The sequence below is a fragment of the Scyliorhinus canicula genome, chromosome 2, assembly GCF_902713615.1.
Source record: "Scyliorhinus canicula chromosome 2, sScyCan1.1, whole genome shotgun sequence".
NCBI classification, from domain to species: Eukaryota; Metazoa; Chordata; class Chondrichthyes; order Carcharhiniformes; family Scyliorhinidae; genus Scyliorhinus; species Scyliorhinus canicula.
In genome coordinates, this window is record NC_052147.1 from 295063 (window position 1) to 308002 (window position 12940).

The following is a 12940-nucleotide window of genomic DNA, read 5'->3' on the forward strand; positions in this document are numbered from 1 at the left end:
CGTCTCCCACTCCCCCCCTCCGTCTCCCCCCCCCCCCCCTCCGTCTCCCCCACTCCCCCGTCTCCCCCTCCCCCCCCCCGTCTCCCCCATCCCCCCTCCGTCTCCCCCACTCCCCCCCCCTCCGTCTCCCCCACTCCCCCCTCCGTCTCCCCCCTCTCCACTCCCCCCCTCCGTCTCCCCACTCCCCCCCTCCGTCTCCCCCACTCCCCCCCCTCCGTCTCCCCCACTCCCCCCCTCCGTCTCCCCCCCACTCCCCCCCTCCGTCTCCGTCTCCCCCACTCCCCCCCGCTCTGGACCCCCCCCTCCCGTTCTCAAGGATGCCTTCCCCGTTGTGGCCAGACTCGAGCGGTGCGCTGAGCGGTGCGCTAACCTCCTGGAAGCAGTCGTCAGCCAGCACGACTGGTTGACGAACTTAAAAAGCAGGTGTGTTTCACGCCGTGTAAACAGTGCGCGATTAAGTCGGGACTTCGGCCCATCCGTGCCGGTGAATAGCGGGGGGGGGGCAATTAGTAGCGATTCTGCTCGTGTCGGGGGCGTAATAGAGGCGTTTGGCGGGAATGACGACTCGGAGATTTTGCGGGGTTCGGAGAATAGCGGGAGGGCGTCGGACCAGCGGCGACGTAAAAATTTGCGCCGCCCGCTGTTCTCCGCCCCGTCGTGAGTGCGGAGAATCGCGCCCGCTGGGCTGAAGGGCCTTTGCCGTTCTGTTTGACTATGACAACTTGATGGAGGATATCCTCAATGTGAGTATGAGACTTTGTCTCCACAGGAACTGTGTGGTGGTTACTCCTGGTGATATTGTCATGGACAGGTGCATCTGCAGCAGGCTGGTTGGTGAAGATGAGGTCAAATGTGCTTTCCCCATACCACTTTCCGAACACCACTGGTCACAGTTTTCCGTTTTGAGAAACTCTTCCACTACTACTCTCTGTCTCCTGTTGCCCAGCCAGTTCTTCATCCATCTAGCTAGTACACCCTGGACCCCGTGAGACTTCACTTTCTCCATCAGCCGACCATGGGGAACCTTATCAAACGCCTTACTGAAGTCCAAGTATATGACAGCTACAGCCTTCCCTCATCAATCAACTTTGTCACTTCCTCAAAGAATTCTGTTAAGTTGGTAAGACATGACCTTCTCTGCACAAAACCATGTTGCCTATCACTGATAAGCCCATTTTCTTCCAAATGGGAATAGATCCTATCCCTCAGTATCTTCTCCAGCAGCTTCCCTACCACTGATATCAGGCTCACCGGTCTATAATTATCTGAATTATCCCTGCTACCCTTCTTAAACAAGAGGACAACATTAGCAATTCTCCAGTCCTCCGGTACCTCACCCGTGTTCAAGGATGCTGCAAAGATATCTGTTTAGGCCCCAGCTATTTCCTCTCTCACTTCCCTCAGTAACCTGGGATAGATCCCATCCGGACCTGGGGATTCATCCATCTTAATACTTTTTAGAATACCCAACACATCCTCCCTCTTTATGCCGACTTGACCTAGAGTAATCAAACATCTATCCCTAACCTCAACATCCGTCATGTCCCTCTCTGTGAATACCGCTGCAAAGTACTCATTAAGAATCTCACCCATTTTCTCAGACTCCAGGCATAATTTACAGTGCAAAAGGAGGCCATTCGGCCCATCGAGTCTGCACCGGCTCTTGGAAAGAGCACCCTACCCAAGTCCACACCTCCACCCTATCCCCATAACCCAGTAACCCCACCCAACTCTAAGGGCAATTTTGGACACTAAGGGCAATTTAGCATGGCCAATCCACCTAACCTGCACATCTTTGGACTGTGGGAGGAAATCAGAGCACCTGGAGGAAACCCAAGCACACGTGCAGACTCCGCACAGACAGTGACCCAAGCCGGGGCTCGAATCTAGGATCCTGGAGCTGTGAAGCAATTGTGCTAACCACTATGCTACCGTGCTGCCTCCTTTGTCCTTGAGTGGGCCAACCCTTTCTCTAGTTACCCTCTTGCTCCTTGTATGAATAAAAGGCTTTGGGATTTTCCTTAACCCTGTTTGTTAAAGATATTTCAGGACCCCTTTTAGCCCTCTTGATTCTTCGTTTCAGATTTGTCCTACATTCCCGATATTCTTCCCAAGCTTCGTCTGTCTTCAGTCGCCTAGACCTTATGTATGCTTCCTTTTTCCTCTTAGATAGTATCACAATTTCACCTGTCATCCATGGTTCCCTAATCTTGCCATTTCGATCCCTCATTTTCACAGGACATGTCTGTCCTGCACTCTAATCAACCTCTCTTTAAAAGCTTCCCGCATATCAAATGTGGATTTACCTTCAAACAGCTGCTCCCAATCCACATTCCCCTGCTCCTGCCGAATTTTGGTATAGTTGGCCTTTCCCCAATTTAGCACTCTTCCTGTAGGACCACTCTCGTCTTTGTCCATGAGTATTCTAAAATTTATGGAATTGTGATCACTATTCCCAAAGTAATCCCCGACTGAAACTTCAACCACCTGGCCGGGCTCATTCCCCAACACCAGGTCCAGTATGGCCCCTTCCCGAGTTGGACTATTTACATACTGCTCTAGAAATCCCTCCTGGATGCTCCTTACAAATTCTGCTCCATCTAGACCTCTGACACTAAGTGTATCCCCGTCAATGTTGGGAAAATTAAAATCTCCTATCACCACCACCCTGTTTTTCCTACATCTTTCCATAATCTGTTTACATATTTGTACCTGTATCTCACGCTCGCTGTTGGGAGGTCTGTAGTGCAGCCCAAACATTGTTACTGCACCCTTCCTATTTCTGAGCTCTGCCCATATCGCCTCACTGTTCAAGTCCTCCATAGTGCCCTCCTTCAGCACAGCTGTGATATCCTCTCTGACCAGTGATGCAACTCCTCCACCCCTTTCACCTCCCTCTCTATCCCGCCTCAAGCATCAATACCCTGGGATATTTAGTTGACAATCATGCCCTTCCCTCAACCAAGTCTCAGTAATAGCAATAACATCATACTCCCAGGTACTAATCCAAGCCCTAAATTCATCTGCCTTACCTACTACACGTCTTGCATTAAATCAAGTGCACCTCAGACCACAGTCCCTTTGCGTTTATTATCTGAATCTCAGACTTAAGGGATGATCCTTTAAAACTGGGATGAGGAGGAATTTCTTCAGCCAGAGTGTGGTGAATCTGTGGAACTCTTTGCTGGAAGCCAAATCACTGAGTGTCTTTAGGACAGAGATAGATAGGTTCTTGATTAATAAGGGGATCAGGAGTTATGGGGAGAAGGCAGGAGAATGCGGATGAGAAAAGTATCAGCCATGATTGAATGGCGGAACAGACTCGATAGGCCGAGTGGCCTAATTCTGCTCCTATGTTTTATGGTCTTATGCTAGACTCCTCTCCCAGCCGATTTGAACAGCACCTCATCTCCAATTTGGCACATTCCAACCTTCCAGACTTAACATTGAGTTGAACAGCTTCAGACTGAACTCTCCTCCACCTTCGCCCCATTTTTATTTCTATCAATTAATTTTCATTTCTTCCATTGATCTGTTTTTCCCTCGCCATTGTCTCCCAACCCCCCACTCCATTTAGGCCATCTAATCCCAGTTGCCCTTTGACGCTCTGCTCACCTTCGTTCTGCCATTCACACATTCTAATCTCGATGTGGCACCATCAGCCCCTTCTTAGCCTTAATCACCTCCATTTACATTCCTTTTGTCTTTTGTTCTTGTCACTTTTGTCAATTCCCACCTATTGCTGGCCCCCTATCCAGCCCCACCGCTCCACACCCCTCCCACTATAGTATAAATCTGACCGTATTTCCAGTTCTCTCCAGCTTTGATAAAGAGTCATCCAGCCTCGAACTCGTTCTATCTCATTTCATTTCATTTTCTCTCAACAACCTCTCCTTTAACTTGTCCCACTTTCTCCAAATCAAAAGTGTTGCAGTGGGTACCCGCATGGATCCTAGCTACACTTGCCTTTTTCTGGGGTATGTGGAATATTCCTTGTTCTAGTCTTACCCGGGTCCCCGCCCACAACTCCTATACCGATACATTGATGTCTATTTTGGTGCCACTTCATGCTCTCGTCAGGACCTGGAAAAATTCATCACCTTCGCTTCCAGTTTCCACCCCTCCATCACTTTCACCTGGTCCATCTCAGACACTTCCCTTCCTTCATCTTTCTGTCTCCATTTCTGGCAATAGACTATCCACTAATATCCACTCCAAGCCCGCTGACTCCCACAGCTATTTGGACTACGGCTCTTCGCACCCTACACCCTGTAAGGACTCCATCCCTTTCTCTCAATTCCTTCGCCTCCGTCGCATTTGCTCCGATTATGCCACTTTCCAAAATGGTGCTTTGAAAATGTGTTCCTTCTTCCTCAACCGTGATTTCCCACCACCAGTTATGGACAGGGCCCTCAACAGTGTGCGGTCCATCTCCCGCACTACTACCCTCGCCCCCTTCCCTCTCCCAGAACAAGGATAGAGTCCCCCTCGTTCTTGCATTTCATCCAACCAGCTTCCGTATGTAAAGCATAATCCTCCGCCATTTTCGCTAACTCCAGCATGATGCCACCACTAAAACACATCTTCCCATCACTCCCTCTGTCAGCATTCCGCAGAGACTGTTCCCTCCGAGACAATCTAGTCCACTCCTCCACCATACCCAGTACCTCTCCCATCACCCATGGCACTTTCCATGCAATCGAAGAAGGTGTAACACCTGCCCCTTTACCTATTCTATGCTTAACAGCCCAGGCCCAAAACACTCATTCCAGGTTAAGCAGCGTTTCACTTGCATCTCTTTCAATCTGGTCTACTGCATTCGGTGCTCCCAATGTGGTCTCTATATCGGAGAGACCAAACACAGACTGGGTGATCGCTTTGCTGAGCATCTTCGGTCTGTGCACATTCAGGACCCTGACCTTCCTGTTGTTAAGTAATGGGTTAAGAGGCATTCCAATTAGTTGTCATTTATGTTAAGCATACATTAATTGACATTGATATGTAAAGGGGCTTCAGGTGGCCCTTGTGTCAAATGTGATGTGACGTTAGAGTTTTGTGCAAAGTCTGTTGAAGGAAATTAAAGGTGTTTTGTGGAAAAGCAGCAGAACCTTTAACTCTTTATACTACAGCAGCTAAACATCTAACACCTGTTGCCATTTTAATAAAAGAACCTGCTCCCATGTCCATATGTCTGTCCTTGGCCTGCTGCAATGTTCCAGTGAACCTCAACGCAAACTGGATGAACAACATCTCATCTTCCGGTTAGCCCTCCGGCCTGAACATCGAATTAAACAACTTCAGATGATTAGCTCTACCCCACCTCAACCCATTTGTTTTCATCCCATTTCATTTTAACTGTCTTTTACCATTTCTTTCTTTCTTAATATATATTTATTTTTTTAAAATAATTTTTATTGGAATTTTTTACAGAAAATATAAAACATAATGACAAACAATGAAATGCAACAAAATAACCCATAATAACTGTAACACCCCCCAGACCGTACCCTCCCCCCAATCTTATCCACCTTTCCTTACCCTTTTACCTCTTTGCTTCCCCCTTCCCCTCCCCCCACATCTACAGTTTACCCTCTGATGTTAGTTTCTCTGCTGTTGGCCTTTCACATCTTTTGTTCTCTCTGGGGACTGCCATTAACACTCTTTCCCCTTGGTTTCTGTGGCCATTAGCACCCGTTACCCTGGGTTTCTGTGGCTATGGCTCATCTTTCATTCTCTCTCCACAGTATAAATATTTCCCACTCTCTCTGTCTGTTAGCTTTGACAAAGAGTCATCGGACTCGAAACGTCAGCTCTTTTCTCTCACTACAGATGCTGCCAGACCTGAGATTAACCAGTATTTTCTGTTTTTGTTTCAGATTCCAGCATCCACAGTAATTTGCTTTTATCCCAGCCTATTCTATAGTGACTTGTTAGATGACAAATTAGCTTCAGACAAGTGGCTTTGCACCACCTGGGAACATCAAACAAATACCCCAAAAAACCTGAAGGACTGGACATTAACCTGTGTTTACGAACCAATTGTCTAATTTTACATTGTTTCTATGGGAACAATGGTTCTGATTTATGACATTTTGACTTAGGATGTATGTTTCAGGAACGAATTGTGTTGTCAGTCTGAGGACTGACTGTATTGAAATGAAATGAATTAGTTGCATTGTATTTGAAATCCTGTCATGTTTTTATTTCTTTGCAGTTGGGATGAAACTCACTTTGGAAAAATGGGAAGTTACTATATCAACCAAACGTTTTTCTTCGATGTTCATCCTCCATTAGGAAAGGTATAGATTCTCATGTATGTAGAGAATGAAAATAATAAAAATAACTCACAGTAAATAAATCTCTCCTTGCATTCCTATTGGATGTATCAGTCTTGTTTTCGTGGTTTGTTGTTCTGGATGTTCCCACAAGTGGAATAGTTCCCTCCATCTCAACCCTGTCTAACCCATTGATAACATTAAAGACCCTTGGGTTCTCTCTTTTCTGAAGACTAAACCCTAACCTGCTCAGTGTTTCCTAATGGTCATAAACTCAATTTTAATATAGCATAGATAAGGAGTTCATAGAATATTTTCAGGGTAGTTTCTTCGAACACCACATTCTAGAGCCAACCAGAGGGCAGGCTATTGTGCAACAAGATAGGATTAGTTGAGAATCTCCCAGTGACGGCACCCTTAAGTAGCAGTGATCAGAATATGATTGAATTTTACTTTCAGTTTGAGTGAGAGAAGAATGCTACCAAGACGTGAATTTTTAACTTAAATAATGGCAATTATGAGAGCATGAGCTAGATGAAGATATCTGGCAAATGTGCTTAAAGGATGTATTGATAGAGGTTTAGTGGAGATAATTAAAGGGATATTTCCGAATGCACAGACTGGATACATTCCAATAGGAAAACATAATTCCAAGGGGAGGGCCTGTCATCTGTGGTTAACTAAAATGTTAAAGATGGTGTTCAACTTAAATTGCACAAAGACGAGTGGCAGGTCAGAAGATTGAAACATATACAGAACATCAAATAATTACAAAAAGATTAATAAGGAAGGGAAAAGTAGAATATGAGAGAAAGCTAGCGAGTAATGTAAAGGTGGACAACACGGCAGCATAGTGGTTAGCACAGTTGCTTCACAGCTCCAGGGCCCCAGGTTCGATTCCCAGCTTGGGTCACTGTGCGGAGTCTGCGCGTCCGTTCTAACAGTGTCTGCTTGGGTTACCCCCGGGTGCCCCGGTTTCCTCCTACAGTCCAAAGATGTGCAGTTTAGGTGGATTGGATATGCTAAATTGCCAGTGTCCAAAAAAGTGGGGTTGGGTTGCGGGGGTGGGGTGGAGGTGTGGGTTTCTGTGGGGTGCTCTTTCTGGTGGCTGGTGCAGACTCAATGGGTCGAATGGCCTCCTTCTGCACTGTAAATTTTATGATTCTATGGACAGAGTTTCTGCAGATATTTAAACAAGAAATAGTTAACAAGGTGAATGTTGGCCCTATAGAAGTTGCGTCTGGGGAATTGAGAATGGAATGCAGGGGTATGGCAGATTGGTTAAATGGGTATTTTGCATTGGTCTTCACTATGGTCTTCACTATGGTCTTCACTATCGAGGACACAAGTAACATACCAGAAATAGCTGCAAATTAGGAAATGGGAGGGAGGAACTCAGGAATATTACAATCACCAGGGAAGTGAGTGGTATTGGGCAAATAGTTGGGTCTGCAGGCTGACAAATCCCCAAGTCCGGATGGGCTTCACCGTAAGATATTGAAAGAAGTGGCTAATAAGATAGTTGACGCATTGATTTTGATTTTTCAAAGTTCCCTGTATTTGGGGAGAGGTTCCATTAGATTGCAAAAATAATGAATATAATTCCTTTATTCAAAAAGGCAGGGAGACAGAAAACAGGAAACTATAGGCCAGTTAGCTTAACATCTGTCATGGGAAAATGCTAGAAGCGATTATTAAACACATTATAGCAGAGCACTTGGAACAAATCAGGATAATCAGGCAGAGTCAACATGGTTTTGTGACGGGAAAATTGTTTAACCTATTTATTGGTATTCTTTGAAGAAGTAACATATGCTATGGATAAAGGGAAACCAGTGGATGCACTGTACTTAGGAAGACATTTAATAAGGTGCCAGATCAAAGTTTATTGTGGAAAATAAAATTGCTTTGTGTAGGGGGTACATATTGACATGGATTGGAACGAAAGGGAAAATGCTGGAAAATCTCAGCAAGTCAGGCAGCATCTGTAGGGAGAGAAAAGAGCTAACGTTTCGAGTCCTATGACTCTTTGTCAAAGCTGACAAAGGATTGGAGATTGGCTAGCTAACAGGAAATGGGGGAGAGGCATAAATGTTTTTTTTTTCTGGTTGTCAGGATGTGACGAGTGGTGTGCGACAGGGATCAGTGCTGGGCCTCAACTGTTACAATTTAGATAAATGACTTGGATGAAGGTATGGTTGCTAAATTTGCTGATGACACAAAAGATAAGTAGGAAAGTAAATTGTGAAGAAGACGTAAGGAGGTTACAAAGGGGCCTTATAAGTGGGTGGACAAACATCTGGCAAATGGAGAATAATGAGGGCAAATGGGAAATTGTCCATTTGGCAGTAAGAATAAAAAGAAGATAATTATTTAATTGTGAGAGATTGCAGAGCTCTGAGGTGCAGAGGGATCTGAGTGTCACAAGAGCATGAATCACAAGGCTGGGGTACGGATACAGCAAGGAATTTAGAGAGCTTTTTCTTTTTTAAAAATAAATTTAGAGTACCCAATTATTTTTTTTCCAATTAAGGGGCAATTTAGCGTGGCCAATCCACCTAACCTGCACATCTTTTGTGATGTGGGGGTGGGACCCACGCAGACACGGGGAGAATGTGCAAACTCCACATGGACAGGGACCCAGGGCCGGGATTCAAACCCGGGTCCTCAGTGCCGTAGTTCCAGTGCTATCCACTGCACCACGTGCCGATCCTTTAATTCAGAAAGCTTTATCGTGAGGGGAATTGATTACAAATGTAGGGAGGTTTCACTTCAGTTGTACAGGGCATTGGTGAGACCACATCTGGAGTATTCTGTGCAGTAATGGTCTCCTTATCTCAGGAAAGATGCAAATGCATTTGAAACAGTCCACAGAAATTTTACTAGACTAATACAGGAATGGGCAGGTTGTCTTGTGAGGAAAGGTTGGAGCGATTAGGTTTGTATCCCGTAGAGTTTAGAAGAGTTGAGGCAATTTGATCAAAACTATTAATATGCTGAGGGGTATTGACAGGGTGGATGTGGAACAGATCTTTCTGTTTGTGGGAGAATCTAGAACTAAGGTCACTGTTTAAAAATAAGTGGTCGCTCATTTCAGATGGAGGTGAAATTTGTTCTCTTGAGGGTTGTGAGTCTATGGAACTCTCTTCCTCAAAAGGTGTCAGAAATAGAATCTTTGAATATTTTTAAAGCAGGGCTAGATAGATTCTTTATTAACAAAGGGGTGAAAGGTTACGTGGTAGGCAAGAATGTGGGACTGTCATTACAATTAGATCAGCCATGATCTTATTGACTGGCAAAGCAGTGAGCTTCTGCTCTGAATTCATGTGTGTATGCTATCTTTGTAAATAATTTTTGTACTTTTTCCAGTGGTTCTGTGCCCTTTCTCTAGATGGGGAGCACAGTATTGAGTGCGATAGGTGTGAGACAGCAAGAGCAGCGGCGCTGCAAAGGGAGGGAAAGCGAGAGCGAGCGCGGCGAGAGACAGTGGGATTGGGAATTTTCCATTTGGAGCTTGAATTTAGAAAGAAAAATTGACGTGTGACATCACCGGGATGCAGTTATAGTTGATAGGCTGGTGGATATTTTGGATCTAAACTCAGAAATAAATGTGCGTTTTTAATATAAAGTAGGGTTTATTACTAAGAAGTGTTAAGTGTTGGTAGGAATTGTAAGTATTTGTAGTGCTTTATTGATAGTACGGTTTTATTCGTATTGATAAAGGTTTCTTTGCAGCAGTGTCATTTATTAGTAGTAGCAAGTTTATTAACTTGGTAAAATCCGAGTTAGTGTCACAACTAGATGAAAGATTCCAGAATGGAAACCCGGTTCAAAAGATCGTAACTTTTACTATATATTTTTTAAAACGTGGGGGAACAGAGTCACAAGACTGCTGATTAGTTTTAACAAGAAAAAAACTGTTCAACATGAAAAGTTTGATTATAATACAAGACTCCTTTGCCCCTCCCGCAGCTTCAGAAACAAATGTATACAGTTCCAATCTGAAACCAAACGTTCAATGCCACTCAACCAATCTCCCTTAGATTTATTTCACCAACCACACCTTCCCCCCCCCTGACGATTTTCACAAGAGGGCTTCCAAAATTCTACTCTCCAAAAATCATGCTTGAAAATTTTCTTCCAAACAATGCTTTCCATCAGCTGTTTGCATTAAGACTATATTCCATGTTTTCCACCCAGCCTTTCAAAAAACGCCTTGGCTCCAGTTTTAACAATGAATCCAGCTCCAGGTTTTCTGTTTTAAATGCTTTCGCACAAATTCAGGTATTCCGTCCCCAACAGAATATTATTTCTTCAACACTGGAAGTAAGGATGCCAAACCTTATGATTGCTTTAGATATGTGGCTTGTCTGTAGCCAACCATGCCAGCTTTGACAAAGAGTCATCGGACTCGAAACGTTAGCTCTTTTCTCTCCATACAGATGCTGCCAGACTTGCTGAGATTTTACAGCATTTTCCCTTTCGTGCCAGCTCTTCTCTTTCCAGGTGTCACGATCCGGACCAGGCCCCAACAGCTGCTAGGATACTGGACAGAAACCTCAATGTTTTATTTAATTTGTAAGACTGTGACGAGATGTTACTTTGCTCCAGGAGTGATATCATGTGTAAACAGAGATATTGAATATTAAAACAAACTTTATTACGGGCACTATTAAACCATCTTTAACATCATAAAAGAAATAGCTTATAATGACCAGTTAAACAATGTTTAACAATAAAATGAAATACTTCAATGCCAAACTGCTATCTTTTTTTTTCCCAATCAAACAAAACCCAGCTCAGGGCAAAATCACTTTTAAATACAGTTAGCAAACACAGGAATACTTGCTGTATTGAGGTGTCTTGGAGAAACTGTTTGAGTGAGAGAGATCTCTAAGAAACAGCCTGCAGATTCTTGCCTGTGTCAAACTACTGTTTAACTTCCCAGCATTTGGCAAAAAGCTCCTGTTCTGTTCAGGGCAAAATCTAAAACTTAACCTGACTGCTTCAGCCCCAGCTCCTCCCATCATCTCGATCCCACTTAACTGGGTTATGACCATCTTACTAAGGCTAAACACAACCCCTCAATTATCTAAATCCCAAGTGAGCTTCTTTCTAGAAACAAAATTCCATTAGCTCTATTTCGGTAAACACTATGCAAAGTTGGAATAAATTATCTAATTTTTTACGATATTTTAATTGCCCCAGTGTCTGTCTGCCATTTAAACTAGAATTTTTAAAAACCAGGATTTTTAAAACCCTTACTGCAGTAGAGACATACACACACTAACCCAGGTTTTAGCCATTACAGCACCAGATACATATAATAAAATAGATCTGAAATTCCTGCATTGATCACACAGGTTTGGTTTGAACTTTCATAAGCAGTATCCTGCACTCAACAGACAGATAAGAGCAGTAGGCCATTTGCCCCCTCAAGCCTGCCCCACCATTCAGTAGGATCATGGCTGATCCGACATTCCTCACATACACTTTCCTGTCCTTTCCTTGTAACTTTGGATTGCCTTACTGATCAAGAATCTGTCTATCTCAGCCTTAAGTACACACAAGGACTCTGTTCTTTGAGAGAAGAAATTCCTCCTCATCTCAGCCTTACATTGACACCCCTTTTTCTGAGTCTATGCCCTCTGGCCCTGGATACTCCCTTGAGAGAAACACCCTCTCAGCATTCACCCTGTCAGCCCATTAAGAATCCGATATGTTTCAATGGAATCGCCTCTCATTTTTCAAATTCCAATGAGTAAAATCCCAACCTGTTTAACCGTTGCTCATCAGACAATCCCTCCATATCAGGGATCATCCGAGTGAACCTTCTCTGAACCTCCTCCAATGTAATAATATCTTTCCTTAAATAGGGACCAAAACTGCTCACAGTGCTCCAGATGTGGTCTCACCAGTACCTTGTACAGCTGCAGCAAAACTTCCTGACTCTGAAACTCCAAACCCTGGGAAATAAGGGCCAACATTCCATTATCCTTCCTGATTCCCTGCTGCCCCTCTGTGCTAGCTTCATGTGTTTCAAACACAAATGCACCTTTTGTGTTGCAGCTTTCTGCAGTTTTTCCCCATTTAAATAATACTCTGCTATTTTGTTCTCCCTTCCAAAATGAACAATGTCACATTTTCCCACATTATACTCCATTTGCCAACTTTGTGCCCACTTACTTAACCTATCAATACCATTGCAAACTTCATATCCCTCTTGCAACTTTTTTCCCCCTATCTTTATGTTGTCTTCAAATTTGGCCACAGAACATTTGCTTCCTTCGTCCAAACCATTAACATAGGGATTTTCAAACTGCGGGTCGTGAGATATGGGTGGCTCACGGGCAGGTGTCAGAAGGGTCGTGGAGTGATAGGTCGCGGTGTTCCTGATCGCTGGAGAAGCGCCCAATGGCTGCTGCTGGCGTTTAAATTGAGAATGCTAACCGTGACTGCCTTTTATGAAATGAAAATGAAAATCGCTTATTGTCACGAGTAGGCTTCAATTAAGTTACTGTGAAAAGCCCCTAGTCGCCACATTCCGGTGCCTGTTCAGGGAGGCTGGTACGGGAATTGAACCGTGCTGCTGGCCTGGCTTGGTCTGGCTTTTAAATGTGAACGATGAAATCTATCTGCCTGAAGTTACAGCAGAGAGCTGGCCA

The 12940-nt window shown here is 44.3% G+C and overlaps 1 protein-coding gene across 5 annotated transcripts in view; it reads left to right on the forward strand.

The window, feature by feature from the left end:
* The window catches only part of pomt2 (protein-O-mannosyltransferase 2), a 142154-nt gene that overhangs the window by 638 nt on the left and 128576 nt on the right, over window positions 1-12940 (forward strand). For all 5 annotated transcript variants that reach the window (XM_038821607.1, XM_038821568.1, XM_038821598.1 and 2 more), the window contains exon 2: window positions 6215-6299. In XM_038821607.1, the coding sequence (XP_038677535.1) occupies window positions 6215-6299 (85 nt within the window). The remainder of the gene's footprint in view (window positions 1-6214; window positions 6300-12940) is intronic.